Raw genomic sequence first — 15100 nt, 5'->3', positions numbered from 1 at the left:
AAATCTTGTTGAAGTTAGAAACACATGCAGGAAGGCAAAGAAAAAAAAAAAAAAGGGAGAGTGGTTCTTCTGACAAGTGTATTGAACTATGTTATATCTTTTCATCCTCTAAAACAAAGTTGCATGTTCTTCTTTAAGGGTTACAGTACCAAGCGTCCAAGCCTGCAGAAGAGCATCTGCTCTCGGCAGCCAGAGCCTGGCTTAGCAAGGTCAGCGCTGCGGCTGCGGATTCGGCAGCCCGTGAAAGCACGTCGCTTTTAACGCAGCTCGTTTCCCTTCATTCGGTTCGTCTCCGAAAGCTCCTCTTTGCCCGCGCCCCTAGCCCTGCCCGGGGAGCCCCGCCACGGGAGGCCGCAGGCGCCGGTAGTAACGCTCCGCGCCCCGCAGGCCCCGCAGCGCGTCGGCCGACGACGGGCAGCGCGGCCCGCGCCGCGGCAGCTCAGCTCAGCCAGGCCCGGCTCCGCCGCTCGCTCCCCGTACGGCCGCAGCACAACGGCAGCAGTAGGGCAGCTCGACCCGGTCCGGCCCGGCCCCACCGCGTCCGCCATCGCCGCCACGGCGCCTCGCGTCATCACGCCGCGCCGCGCTCCGATTGGCTGCGCCGCCGCTCGCGGAGCTCCGATTGGACGGCGGGCGCGCGTCCGGCGGCGGTTGAACGCGGCGCGGACGGGCGGTGCCGTCCGCCGTGCGGGAGCGGGGCTCGGTGCGCTCGCGCCGTTCCTCGGCCCTCATGGCTCCTGCCCGCAGGAAGGCGGCCGCGGGCGCGCGCGGCAGGAAGCTGAGCGCCTTCCTGAAGGACTTCGACCGGGAGGGTAGGCCGCGGGCGGGCCGCGGGCCGCGCTCGGGCCCGGGCCGCGTCTGACGCCGCGTCCGTCCCCGCAGTGAGGAGCCGGGTCGAGCAGCTGCGGGCGAACGGGGAGCGCCTGGTCAAGGAGGTGGAGAACCTGTACGACGTGGAGCTCCTCCGGCTGCCCGTGGCGCTCCGCGAGATGAACTGGCTGCAGTTCTTCGGTAGCGGCGGGGGGCGGGGGGCGCGGGCGGGCGGGCGGGCGGGGGGCGCGGGCTGCCCCTGGAGCGGCGCTCGGAGGCCGTCGCTGAGGAGCGGTGGGACGCGGCGCGAGGGGCTCGCGCGAGCAGAACGCGGGTGGGCGCGGGCGGATGCGCCGCCCCCTCTGCCCGGGGCCGCTCGCTCGCCGCCGGAACGCCTGCTGTGCGCTGCGCGCTCCTGCGGCGGCGTTACGGCGCGGCTGCGGGCGCTGCGGGAGCTGTCCCGGCTGCGGACCGCAGCGACGCTTCCAACCGAGATGTCTTCTTTCTAGCTGAAGGGGGAAGCCGGAAGGTCCTGGAGGAGGCGGTGACGGTAGGTATCCGGCGCGAATGGGAAACTTTCCCCGGCGCGCGGTGCGTTCCTGGAGGAGACGAAGGCTTTGTGTATCCGCAGGAGCGCCGCTGCGATAGCGCGGGTTGTGCCCGCGGATCTGAACTGTTAAGGCTTAGCGGGAGGAGATGCTGCGGTGTCCCCTGCAGGGTTTGCGTGCTCGTGCTGCTCCTTGCCCGGCTTTGCGGGCCTGCTTAGTTTCATGCTAAGGGATCGCCGAGGTTGGAAAAGACCTCCCGGGCCGCTTCCCAAATTCCGGGATGGTCACGGTTTCCCCTCTGAGCCCGCTGTGTAATCACCACCAGCCGCTTACTCCAAGTGGCATCAGAAGCACGTCGTGTGGAGGGGGCCTTTCCTTGAAACATGCAGTTTGAACTGGTAATCACGGTGTTAAGGGGAGCCGTGCTTCAGTGCTGATTGTTGACGAAGCAGCTCCTCAAACTCCCTCTGTTGGGCCGGGCCCCAAATAATTTGTGCCCCCATGGGTCTGCTGGGGCCGCAGCCTTCCCTCTCTTCAATACCTGCCTGACCTCTCCGGGTTCTGCAGGAGTCTGGGAGGGGAGTTCGGTGGCACCGGGAGTGTCCGTCCGCTTCTCTGAGTTTTCTCCTGAGTTCCTCCACACCCTCTGCCACTCGCTGTTACCCGGCTTTGGGGGAGGTCCGCGGCCGATACCGATCATGAAAAGCACGTTCTGAAAACACGACAGTGCGAACAATGTGACTGTGTTGGTTGGGACGTTCCAGAAATGTCCAGAAATGTTGGGGGGGAGAAAAGGAAAAGCGTGGGAGGAGGGAAGCTTGGAAACCTGTTGAAACATCTCTCTGCCCATCGGCAGATTCCCCACTGGGAAGGCAGTGGGGGGCATACAAGCATTAGCACCTTCAGGAGCGTAGCTTTTGAGGCTCAAACCGTGCTGCATTGTATACAAACCCCAGACGGGTGACCCAGCTGTGCTTTTAGGGCTGTTGTGCATATACACCCTACAGCCAGGGGCATGCTCTGGGCAGCCTCTGCCAGTACGCCTCTCCCAGTCCTCTTTGCATTTTAACATTCTTCAGGGATGGTCATAAAGGAAAAAAAAGAACTAAACACGATATAATTGCTCTCCATTGGCTGCTCCATCATCACACACGGAGATCGCTGTTCCCTAACGCACCAGCCCTTCTCTCCTGCTATCTGTAAGGTTGCTCTCCTCCCTTGGAGTCATTTTGCGGGGCCCCACGCCTTGGGGGTTTGCTCCTAGGCCTCTGGAAGAGCACGCGCCTCTCGGTAAGCTGAAGCACTGCTGTGCTGTTGAGCAGCAGGGAGTAGGTGAAGCGTGCTCACAGCTGCCCAGCAGGGCGTGCTGGCGCTGAAGGGCACGAGATCCATTGTGTCCGGAACAACGAGGAAGGACCTCTTTTAGCACAGCAGAAGAACGCGAAGATACAGTTATGTTAGATAGTTGTGTATGTGAAATAGTTACAAAGATTTTGCCTGCAACTTTGACTTATCACAAACTCGCAGTACCGATCATCCCAACTTCTTAATCCTAGGCAGACTTGGGAATAACAGAAATAAACAAGTTGACAGCAGAATTTATCCAGACTCCTCTGAAAATCGTCACGAAAGGTCAGTAGATAACATTCTGTGAATGCTGGTTTGGTTCTTAGCTACAGCCTTCGCTACGTGTGAAGACAAGGACGTAATTCTGCCTTTACTCCTGCGACCCGAAGTAGTTTTACTTGCTTTAATTAAGGCATTCTGGATAATTCACAGCCATGTTCTCTTTACTGTTGTCATCAGAATTCAGATTTTAGAAGCAAACTGTTGCCGAAATAAGCTTGTAGTGTGTTTCCTTACCTTAGCTAATGGTCAGTTACATCGTGTTAGTTTTTTTTTTCCTGTCAACCTGAATAATGCTTTCCTCTTTTCGTAGAAAAATCTAAACAGGGTATTGAAGCCACTGAAGAAGCAGCAGAGGTTCCTTTGCTTCCTCCAGCAAAGAAGGCGAAACACGATGGCCAACTTCTTCTGGAGCAAGCAGCTGCAAGTACTAATCCAAGAAACGGAAAGGTAAGCAGCTGCTCTTTGTGATGGCTTTTATTCCTGGGATATAAACTATGTACCGAGACGATGCTGATGCCTAAGGGGGAACAGCGTGCAGGATGCTGTAAGGGTGGCTTTCCAAAAGCTGTTGCTTGCTGATCATCCCGGTGACGCTGGAAGCTGGCTTTCGTTGGCAGGTCGTGCTGTTACTTGTGGCGAGGAAAGCGACTGTGCTGCGAGTTACCTCTGCTTTTATTCCTCTTGTACTTCTGCACGTGAGAGTCTCACCCTTCTCATCTGAGCGTTGCTGTATGGAGGGAGCGATATTCCCTAGAGCAGAACAGTCTGGGCCACATTGAAAATATTTACCAGCAGTGCTTTTCGGCTTTGTAGTTTCTGAGTTGTGCTGTGGGCAGCGGTAAATACATGAACCGTCTCGAGTCAGAGTGGAAGTTAAGGTGGTCTGTTATCCTCCTGAAGTTCTGCAGCTGAGCTTCGGGGAAAGGACGTGAGGGCAGTACTCGAATGGGGAAGGTCTCAGAAGGTTGTCCCGTGGCTTGTGTCAGACTCCCGTGCTGCAGGAAGGAGCCTGCTGAGCCAGGCGTTTCGTATGGGAGCGTTTGCTCGGTGCGGACTTGGCTGTCCCAGGAGAAGGAACTGACTGACTTGGCAGCTAATGTGTTTCAGGTGAGGACGTCCACTAAAAAAGCACCAGCGTCCAGGAGCAGAAGAGCTCCTTCAGCAAGAGTGAAACGCATGAGTCAAAGGTAACGGCGATGAGTTTCGTGGCAGGATTTCAGAAGCAGAGAGTAAAGGTGCGGTGCTAACGTAGCTGCAGAGTGGGGCGGTGCGTGGCCCGGCAGGCTGGGTGGTGTGGGCATGGCGTGCCGTAGGGCGATCTGTGAGGACCCTGGGTTGTCTCGTCCAGGTCTTTGGTAAGACAGTGCTTACGTGTCCGTTAAAATTATTCTTCTGAGAGCAGGGCTCTGCTTACATGCTTCCTTTTAAGCAGATCAAGCAAAAGCAGCTTTATCACTCCAGCTACTGGCAGAAATCTCAATCTCTGTGCTCAAGGAGGCGCCTCCATCATCACACCCAGGTTTGATTCCAGGTCTGTATTCTATTGCATTTCTCTGTTAATTTCTCATACAGAGGAGTGCCTTGCTGCTTGGTCCTTACATCTCAGTTGTCTATATGCAGAATACTTTCCAGCAGCGCTTTGAACCTGCAGTGGTTCAAAGTTTTGGTCCAAGCGCTCTAAGAAATTGCAGTAAAAGTCCTTGCCTGTTGCTTTTTCCAGAGTTTTCAAGACGCCGGGTTTGCGCACACCCACAGTAAATGAACGTGTTTACACCATCTCTGCTAACGGCAGCCCCCTTGCTGATGGCAATGATGTCTTCATTACCGTTCCTGTTGGAGGAGGGGAGGTAAAAACAAACTTGAGTCTGTAAAATCTATGCAGCAAGGAGAGCCTGCGCCTTCTTGGGGGCCTTATCAGTTTCAAGGGACTGCTGTTCATCCATTCTCGCCCGCTTACTTGTGCCGCCGCAGCTTATCAGGAGGTAAATGTCGCTTAAAAAGAACCCGAAGAAGTTCTTAGTCAGAGCGGGAGCTGTCTAAGAATTCTGGCCTAAGCAGAATGCACACTGCTGCTTTGCTGCGCTTTTGAGTGAAGCTGAAAGTGCCTTCTGCTCACGGTGCTGCGTCAGCACACCAAGGGCAGCACGGGATGAGCTGGTCAAGCTGGATGTGGCTCTTGGTACGGACGCGGCCTCCTAGTGTGCAGGGAGGGGTTTCTTTGCTGCTTGTAGCTGCTGCTGCTGAACAACCGGGAAACCTGAGATTTGGTGGTGTTTGGCTTCTTGCAGAGCATTCGTTTAACAGCAAGTGATCTGACCAAGAAGAATCTTCTTCATCTCAATCCAGAGGCACGAGGCATTATGAAGAAGCTGTCTGTAAGCCTTTCCTTTTTTTTTTTTTTCCGTTTGGGACCTGAAGCTGTAATGCAGCATTGTCTCTGTCCTTAATTGTTGTCCTTACCTGTTGAGCTACTGAGCTGTAACAGAAGCTTCTTACTTCAAGTCTTGTGTCTTAGCTCCTACCGCTGGTGGAGAAGAAGCATGAACTGGGAAGGGGAGGGATAAAGCCTCACGCTTGTAGAAAAATAACTGTTGTCAGCATTTTGAAAAACTGAATCGAAACTAAAGGTGTCTTCTGCTTCGGGTGGGAAGCGGAAGTGGCTGTGGGTTATAATCTCTTTGGCTCTTTCTTTCTAGGTTCGTCTTGCACAAGCTTGTAGCAGTGCAAAAACCTACAGGTGAAGAGCAACGAATGTCAACACCTTTTGTACACGTGGAACTACTATAAGCTACAAGTACATTTTGTTTGGTGTCTTGTAATTCTGTGAGCATTCACTTAAACAAAACGAAATAAAAAGAAAACAAACAGCAAAGCAGTTAAAACCTGTGCTGGGTAACTGACAACGCTGTTAATATTCAAACGTCCTTTTCCAGCAGTCAGAGCGATTCGGTTGTAGCTGGCATGAATCACAGCTACCTGGCAGCTAACAGCTAACCATATTCATCCCCCAAATCCATTTCCCATTGTGCCTGAGCCCCGTGTGCCTTCAGGGAGTGGATAGGTAAGCAATAGTTCTTTTCTCTGCAGTGTATTGCTTGCGCACACTACTAGAATCTCTTCTGCCCCCCTTCTGCAGCCCACGTGGCAGTAGCGTTTGGTTTAACCAAATTGGAACTTCCTTCTCAGTTCAAGTGTTTGAGGCAATGCAGGAAAGCTGGTTCACTTCCTGGTAACAGAATCTCTCGGTGTAATGCAAAAGCCCCAGCGCTTCTTCATTAAGATTTTCTGATCCTGAAGGAGGTACACAGAGGCAAATTATGATTAATTCATCCGGTGGAGAGGCACTGGCATTACTGCGGGCAGCTGCCCTATGGAAGCAAGGTCATTCACACAAGGCAAGGAGACTGGGATACAGCTGCAGAGCAGTTCCTCCCAAGCAAGTTTATTCTGCTATGTGCAGAAGCGCAGGCTGAGGCGGTTTACTTGTGTTCCCAAGCAAGCAGGAGACCTTTTTCGTATGTCAGTCACCTGTTCAGGCAGTGCTCTGTATTTGCCCACGCATCCCAGCCCTCTGCAGCAGGAACTGGACACAGCTCTTCGGAAGACGGCTGAAGCACGTTGCATCCAAGTGCCACATAAGCAATGCAGCACGCAGCAATGAAGAAGACGTATGAGTCAGAATCCAATAACACTGTACAGTTTCCTGCACCGTGGAGTTAGGGGGGCTAACTAGGTAGAGACAGGATTATTCGTTAGTTGTTCCATGTGAATAATTTGCGTCTTCATCTGTGCCATCATACAAGTTCCATTTTTGAAAGCATCAGGGCTGTATACGCAACAGTTCCTGTCAATGATTGCACCAGTGCCCCCTGGGCAGCAGTCAGTATGTCTAATGCCGTGTGGTTCTGTAGTGCAATTTTGTGTCTGTTGTGATTTCCAGCTAAACAGTCTGGTGGCTTGATGTGCTAAATTCAGTGCTGCTGCAGTATGATGAGCTGGTGCTGATCCTTGCCACTCAGCAGAGATGACTGCAGCTTGTGGTGGGAAGATGCCATGCCAGAGAACCGCCGAGCAGCCTCGGCAGCTGGGAGGTTTTATGCAGTGCATCCACTGGTAGGTGCGGTCTCCAGCCTCGCTGCAGGGCGGTCCAGCCTTTGTATGGCTTCATTCTCCCTTTGGATCCCACCGGACTTGAGGGTTGTGGTTGTCACTGACACCGATCTTGTCATCGTGTCACCAGGGCTGCGCCCGCTTGAGCTGCTGATGCTGCCACCGACCACTCGATATCCCAGCGGCGTCCCTGGCACCTGGCCTGTGGGGACTTTGGCCTCGGGGTGGCATTGTCTCCAAAGGGAAGCTCCTGACAATCGCCTGATTGAAAACGTTGCGGTTTTGCCCTGTTCAGGCGCTCTGGGTGATGTGGCACTGAATACAGCCCTGGGGACGCACAGCTACGGTGGGGAACGCAATTGCGGCTAGGGGGCGGCAGCAGGTTCGCCTGTGGCATGGTGGTTCCAGAGGGCTGGGCAACCCCGAGGGGATGACAGTGCTGCACTGCAGGGCTCGAGACATCAGCCTCGCTGCCCAAGCTTGATGCATGCGGAGCACCGGCTCTGGAAATCTAACTGTGAGGAAATGGGGGGCGGGAGGAAGTTCAGGGGGAGATGACAAGATCCTTTGAGTGTCATCCGGAGCCACTGGGTGCCTGCTCAAGTAGTTCGGTGACCCGAGATCTGCAGGTTGTCCCTCAAACACATCGGGAGCCCACCAGTGCAGGTGAGCTCATTACAGAGGTTAAGACTGGAGGCAGTGCGGGCTGCAGCCACTGTGTACGGGCTGTTTGTGACCCTGAGGGCTTAGCAAAGAGCAGGAACTTCCATCTCTTTCAAAAGAATCAGGGGGAAAGGTCCCTTGGAAACAGGTTCTTAAGGAAACAGGAACCAAACAGAGCCAACAACTCTAAGGATGCCTTTGGTAGTGTGAGAAGTCTCTGTCCCCACGGGGAGGCAGGAAACCAGCAAGGCTGAGCAAGGAGCAGCTGGTCAAAGGGAGGGAGCAAGGACAAGTGCAGTGGTGGAGGGAGGAGCGAGCACATTGAAAAGAAATGAAAAGGAATGAGGTATAGTGGAGCTGAATGATGCAGAGTGGTGTGAAATCACAGGGAATGCAATAAAATGAACTGGATGGGAGTGGAATGCAATGAAAAGAGATGAGTGGAGTGAAAAAGAACAGTGAAAGGGAATGCAATAAAACAGTGGCGTGCTACTGCAACGTACAGCTCTATAAAGGAACTTTAAATTTGTGTTTAAATACCTACCATCACTGCTTCTTCCAGGAGCTTCACCCAAAAGCTGGCTTAACATTCTCTTACCCAAATCCTTTAATAAGAATCCCAGGAAGTACTCTGTGCATTTGACACTTTGAGGTTCTTCATTGGTCAGCACGGCTGGCCACAGCTACCCTTCAGCTGCTCCAGACGATTACCTGGGGATGCCCCACATACCCAGTACCATACATTCCAAGTTACTACAAACACTCATTAATCGGCAAACATTTCTGACCCAAATCGGCACAAATGAGCTGCTTGGTGATTGCATGCCATGGGCCATCTTCCGGCCACAAGCTGCAGGTCTCCTGCTTGCTTGGGAACACAAGTAAACCGCCTCAGCCTGCGCTTCTGCACATAGCAGAATAAACTTGCTTGGGAGGAACTGCTCTGCAGCTGTATCCCAGTCTCCTTGCCTTGTGTGAATGACCTTGCTTCCATAGGGCAGCTGCCCGCAGTAATGCCAGTGCCTCTCCACCGGATGAATTAATCATAATTTGCCTCTGTGTACCTCCTTCAGGATCAGAAAATCTTAATGAAGAAGCGCTGGGGCTTTTGCATTACACCGAGAGATTCTGTTACCAGGAAGTGAACCAGCTTTCCTGCATTGCCTCAAACACTTGAACTGAGAAGGAAGTTCCAATTTGGTTAAACCAAACGCTACTGCCACGTGGGCTGCAGAAGGGGGGCAGAAGAGATTCTAGTAGTGTGCGCAAGCAATACACTGCAGAGAAAAGAACTATTGCTTACCTATCCACTCCCTGAAGGCACACGGGGCTCAGGCACAATGGGAAATGGATTTGGGGGATGAATATGGTTAGCTGTTAGCTGCCAGGTAGCTGTGATTCATGCCAGCTACAACCGAATCGCTCTGACTGCTGGAAAAGGACGTTTGAATATTAACAGCGTTGTCAGTTACCCAGCACAGGTTTTAACTGCTTTGCTGTTTGTTTTCTTTTTATTTCGTTTTGTTTAAGTGAATGCTCACAGAATTACAAGACACCAAACAAAATGTACTTGTAGCTTATAGTAGTTCCACGTGTACAAAAGGTGTTGACATTCGTTGCTCTTCACCTGTAGGTTTTTGCACTGCTACAAGCTTGTGCAAGACGAACCTAGAAAGAAAGAGCCAAAGAGATTATAACCCACAGCCACTTCCGCTTCCCACCCGAAGCAGAAGACACCTTTAGTTTCGATTCAGTTTTTCAAAATGCTGACAACAGTTATTTTTCTACAAGCGTGAGGCTTTATCCCTCCCCTTCCCAGTTCATGCTTCTTCTCCACCAGCGGTAGGAGCTAAGACACAAGACTTGAAGTAAGAAGCTTCTGTTACAGCTCAGTAGCTCAACAGGTAAGGACAACAATTAAGGACAGAGACAATGCTGCATTACAGCTTCAGGTCCCAAACGGAAAAAAAAAAAAAAGGAAAGGCTTACAGACAGCTTCTTCATAATGCCTCGTGCCTCTGGATTGAGATGAAGAAGATTCTTCTTGGTCAGATCACTTGCTGTTAAACGAATGCTCTGCAAGAAGCCAAACACCACCAAATCTCAGGTTTCCCGGTTGTTCAGCAGCAGCAGCTACAAGCAGCAAAGAAACCCCTCCCTGCACACTAGGAGGCCGCGTCCGTACCAAGAGCCACATCCAGCTTGACCAGCTCATCCCGTGCTGCCCTTGGTGTGCTGACGCAGCACCGTGAGCAGAAGGCACTTTCAGCTTCACTCAAAAGCGCAGCAAAGCAGCAGTGTGCATTCTGCTTAGGCCAGAATTCTTAGACAGCTCCCGCTCTGACTAAGAACTTCTTCGGGTTCTTTTTAAGCGACATTTACCTCCTGATAAGCTGCGGCGGCACAAGTAAGCGGGCGAGAATGGATGAACAGCAGTCCCTTGAAACTGATAAGGCCCCCAAGAAGGCGCAGGCTCTCCTTGCTGCATAGATTTTACAGACTCAAGTTTGTTTTTACCTCCCCTCCTCCAACAGGAACGGTAATGAAGACATCATTGCCATCAGCAAGGGGGCTGCCGTTAGCAGAGATGGTGTAAACACGTTCATTTACTGTGGGTGTGCGCAAACCCGGCGTCTTGAAAACTCTGGAAAAAGCAACAGGCAAGGACTTTTACTGCAATTTCTTAGAGCGCTTGGACCAAAACTTTGAACCACTGCAGGTTCAAAGCGCTGCTGGAAAGTATTCTGCATATAGACAACTGAGATGTAAGGACCAAGCAGCAAGGCACTCCTCTGTATGAGAAATTAACAGAGAAATGCAATAGAATACAGACCTGGAATCAAACCTGGGTGTGATGATGGAGGCGCCTCCTTGAGCACAGAGATTGAGATTTCTGCCAGTAGCTGGAGTGATAAAGCTGCTTTTGCTTGATCTGCTTAAAAGGAAGCATGTAAGCAGAGCCCTGCTCTCAGAAGAATAATTTTAACGGACACGTAAGCACTGTCTTACCAAAGACCTGGACGAGACAACCCAGGGTCCTCACAGATCGCCCTACGGCACGCCATGCCCACACCACCCAGCCTGCCGGGCCACGCACCGCCCCACTCTGCAGCTACGTTAGCACCGCACCTTTACTCTCTGCTTCTGAAATCCTGCCACGAAACTCATCGCCGTTACCTTTGACTCATGCGTTTCACTCTTGCTGAAGGAGCTCTTCTGCTCCTGGACGCTGGTGCTTTTTTAGTGGACGTCCTCACCTGAAACACATTAGCTGCCAAGTCAGTCAGTTCCTTCTCCTGGGACAGCCAAGTCCGCACCGAGCAAACGCTCCCATACGAAACGCCTGGCTCAGCAGGCTCCTTCCTGCAGCACGGGAGTCTGACACAAGCCACGGGACAACCTTCTGAGACCTTCCCCATTCGAGTACTGCCCTCACGTCCTTTCCCCGAAGCTCAGCTGCAGAACTTCAGGAGGATAACAGACCACCTTAACTTCCACTCTGACTCGAGACGGTTCATGTATTTACCGCTGCCCACAGCACAACTCAGAAACTACAAAGCCGAAAAGCACTGCTGGTAAATATTTTCAATGTGGCCCAGACTGTTCTGCTCTAGGGAATATCGCTCCCTCCATACAGCAACGCTCAGATGAGAAGGGTGAGACTCTCACGTGCAGAAGTACAAGAGGAATAAAAGCAGAGGTAACTCGCAGCACAGTCGCTTTCCTCGCCACAAGTAACAGCACGACCTGCCAACGAAAGCCAGCTTCCAGCGTCACCGGGATGATCAGCAAGCAACAGCTTTTGGAAAGCCACCCTTACAGCATCCTGCACGCTGTTCCCCCTTAGGCATCAGCATCGTCTCGGTACATAGTTTATATCCCAGGAATAAAAGCCATCACAAAGAGCAGCTGCTTACCTTTCCGTTTCTTGGATTAGTACTTGCAGCTGCTTGCTCCAGAAGAAGTTGGCCATCGTGTTTCGCCTTCTTTGCTGGAGGAAGCAAAGGAACCTCTGCTGCTTCTTCAGTGGCTTCAATACCCTGTTTAGATTTTTCTACGAAAAGAGGAAAGCATTATTCAGGTTGACAGGAAAAAAAAAACTAACACGATGTAACTGACCATTAGCTAAGGTAAGGAAACACACTACAAGCTTATTTCGGCAACAGTTTGCTTCTAAAATCTGAATTCTGATGACAACAGTAAAGAGAACATGGCTGTGAATTATCCAGAATGCCTTAATTAAAGCAAGTAAAACTACTTCGGGTCGCAGGAGTAAAGGCAGAATTACGTCCTTGTCTTCACACGTAGCGAAGGCTGTAGCTAAGAACCAAACCAGCATTCACAGAATGTTATCTACTGACCTTTCGTGACGATTTTCAGAGGAGTCTGGATAAATTCTGCTGTCAACTTGTTTATTTCTGTTATTCCCAAGTCTGCCTAGGATTAAGAAGTTGGGATGATCGGTACTGCGAGTTTGTGATAAGTCAAAGTTGCAGGCAAAATCTTTGTAACTATTTCACATACACAACTATCTAACATAACTGTATCTTCGCGTTCTTCTGCTGTGCTAAAAGAGGTCCTTCCTCGTTGTTCCGGACACAATGGATCTCGTGCCCTTCAGCGCCAGCACGCCCTGCTGGGCAGCTGTGAGCACGCTTCACCTACTCCCTGCTGCTCAACAGCACAGCAGTGCTTCAGCTTACCGAGAGGCGCGTGCTCTTCCAGAGGCCTAGGAGCAAACCCCCAAGGCGTGGGGCCCCGCAAAATGACTCCAAGGGAGGAGAGCAACCTTACAGATAGCAGGAGAGAAGGGCTGGTGCGTTAGGGAACAGCGATCTCCGTGTGTGATGATGGAGCAGCCAATGGAGAGCAATTATATCGTGTTTAGTTCTTTTTTTTCCTTTATGACCATCCCTGAAGAATGTTAAAATGCAAAGAGGACTGGGAGAGGCGTACTGGCAGAGGCTGCCCAGAGCATGCCCCTGGCTGTAGGGTGTATATGCACAACAGCCCTAAAAGCACAGCTGGGTCACCCGTCTGGGGTTTGTATACAATGCAGCACGGTTTGAGCCTCAAAAGCTACGCTCCTGAAGGTGCTAATGCTTGTATGCCCCCCACTGCCTTCCCAGTGGGGAATCTGCCGATGGGCAGAGAGATGTTTCAACAGGTTTCCAAGCTTCCCTCCTCCCACGCTTTTCCTTTTCTCCCCCCCAACATTTCTGGACATTTCTGGAACGTCCCAACCAACACAGTCACATTGTTCGCACTGTCGTGTTTTCAGAACGTGCTTTTCATGATCGGTATCGGCCGCGACCTCCCCCAAAGCCGGGTAACAGCGAGTGGCAGAGGGTGTGGAGGAACTCAGGAGAAAACTCAGAGAAGCGGACGGACACTCCCGGTGCCACCGAACTCCCCTCCCAGACTCCTGCAGAACCCGGAGAGGTCAGGCAGGTATTGAAGAGAGGGAAGGCTGCGGCCCCAGCAGACCCATGGGGGCACAAATTATTTGGGGCCCGGCCCAACAGAGGGAGTTTGAGGAGCTGCTTCGTCAACAATCAGCACTGAAGCACGGCTCCCCTTAACACCGTGATTACCAGTTCAAACTGCATGTTTCAAGGAAAGGCCCCCTCCACACGACGTGCTTCTGATGCCACTTGGAGTAAGCGGCTGGTGGTGATTACACAGCGGGCTCAGAGGGGAAACCGTGACCATCCCGGAATTTGGGAAGCGGCCCGGGAGGTCTTTTCCAACCTCGGCGATCCCTTAGCATGAAACTAAGCAGGCCCGCAAAGCCGGGCAAGGAGCAGCACGAGCACGCAAACCCTGCAGGGGACACCGCAGCATCTCCTCCCGCTAAGCCTTAACAGTTCAGATCCGCGGGCACAACCCGCGCTATCGCAGCGGCGCTCCTGCGGATACACAAAGCCTTCGTCTCCTCCAGGAACGCACCGCGCGCCGGGGAAAGTTTCCCATTCGCGCCGGATACCTACCGTCACCGCCTCCTCCAGGACCTTCCGGCTTCCCCCTTCAGCTAGAAAGAAGACATCTCGGTTGGAAGCGTCGCTGCGGTCCGCAGCCGGGACAGCTCCCGCAGCGCCCGCAGCCGCGCCGTAACGCCGCCGCAGGAGCGCGCAGCGCACAGCAGGCGTTCCGGCGGCGAGCGAGCGGCCCCGGGCAGAGGGGGCGGCGCATCCGCCCGCGCCCACCCGCGTTCTGCTCGCGCGAGCCCCTCGCGCCGCGTCCCACCGCTCCTCAGCGACGGCCTCCGAGCGCCGCTCCAGGGGCAGCCCGCGCCCCCCGCCCGCCCGCCCGCGCCCCCCGCCCCCCGCCGCTACCGAAGAACTGCAGCCAGTTCATCTCGCGGAGCGCCACGGGCAGCCGGAGGAGCTCCACGTCGTACAGGTTCTCCACCTCCTTGACCAGGCGCTCCCCGTTCGCCCGCAGCTGCTCGACCCGGCTCCTCACTGCGGGGACGGACGCGGCGTCAGACGCGGCCCGGGCCCGAGCGCGGCCCGCGGCCCGCCCGCGGCCTACCCTCCCGGTCGAAGTCCTTCAGGAAGGCGCTCAGCTTCCTGCCGCGCGCGCCCGCGGCCGCCTTCCTGCGGGCAGGAGCCATGAGGGCCGAGGAACGGCGCGAGCGCACCGAGCCCCGCTCCCGCACGGCGGACGGCACCGCCCGTCCGCGCCGCGTTCAACCGCCGCCGGACGCGCGCCCGCCGTCCAATCGGAGCTCCGCGAGCGGCGGCGCAGCCAATCGGAGCGCGGCGCGGCGTGATGACGCGAGGCGCCGTGGCGGCGATGGCGGACGCGGTGGGGCCGGGCCGGACCGGGTCGAGCTGCCCTACTGCTGCCGTTGTGCTGCGGCCGTACGGGGAGCGAGCGGCGGAGCCGGGCCTGGCTGAGCTGAGCTGCCGCGGCGCGGGCCGCGCTGCCCGTCGTCGGCCGACGCGCTGCGGGGCCTGCGGGGCGCGGAGCGTTACTACCGGCGCCTGCGGCCTCCCGTGGCGGGGCTCCCCGGGCAGGGCTAGGGGCGCGGGCAAAGAGGAGCTTTCGGAGACGAACCGAATGAAGGGAAACGAGCTGCGTTAAAAGCGACGTGCTTTCACGGGCTGCCGAATCCGCAGCCGCAGCGCTGACCTTGCTAAGCCAGGCTCTGGCTGCCGAGAGCAGATGCTCTTCTGCAGGCTTGGACGCTTGGTACTGTAACCCTTAAAGAAGAACATGCAACTTTGTTTTAGAGGATGAAAAGATATAACATAGTTCAATACACTTGTCAGAAGAACCACTCTCCCTTTTTTTTTTTTTTCTTTGCCTTCCTGCATGTGTTTCTAACTTCAACA

The 15100-nt window shown here is 54.1% G+C and overlaps 2 protein-coding genes across 2 annotated transcripts; one reads left to right on the top strand and one right to left on the bottom strand.

Annotated features, from left to right (window-relative positions):
* Positions 1–730: 730 nt before the first annotated feature.
* Positions 731–5728, top strand: LOC306953950 (borealin-like; the record flags this gene model as incomplete). The annotated part of the gene is given in 10 exon segments (XM_079544985.1): positions 731–812; positions 883–1058; positions 1061–1360; positions 2915–2990; positions 3298–3434; positions 4095–4174; positions 4420–4518; positions 4708–4834; positions 5276–5362; positions 5684–5728. Coding segments are annotated over 10 exon segments (1209 nt in total).
* A 3655-nt stretch (positions 5729–9383) lies between these two features.
* On the bottom strand, positions 9384–14376 carry LOC306954083 (borealin-like; the record flags this gene model as incomplete). The annotated part of the gene is given in 10 exon segments (XM_079545141.1): positions 9384–9428; positions 9750–9836; positions 10278–10404; positions 10594–10692; positions 10938–11017; positions 11678–11814; positions 12122–12197; positions 13751–14077; positions 14079–14224; positions 14295–14376. Coding segments are annotated over 10 exon segments (1206 nt in total).
* Positions 14377–15100: the final 724 nt, after the last annotated feature.

This window comes from Tetrao urogallus (assembly GCF_951394365.1).
Source record: "Tetrao urogallus genome assembly, chromosome: 20".
In the NCBI taxonomy this organism is placed as follows: domain Eukaryota; kingdom Metazoa; phylum Chordata; class Aves; order Galliformes; family Phasianidae; genus Tetrao; species Tetrao urogallus.
Note: the sequence above shows the minus strand (reverse complement) of the source record. Positions and strands in the feature narration are given on the sequence as shown.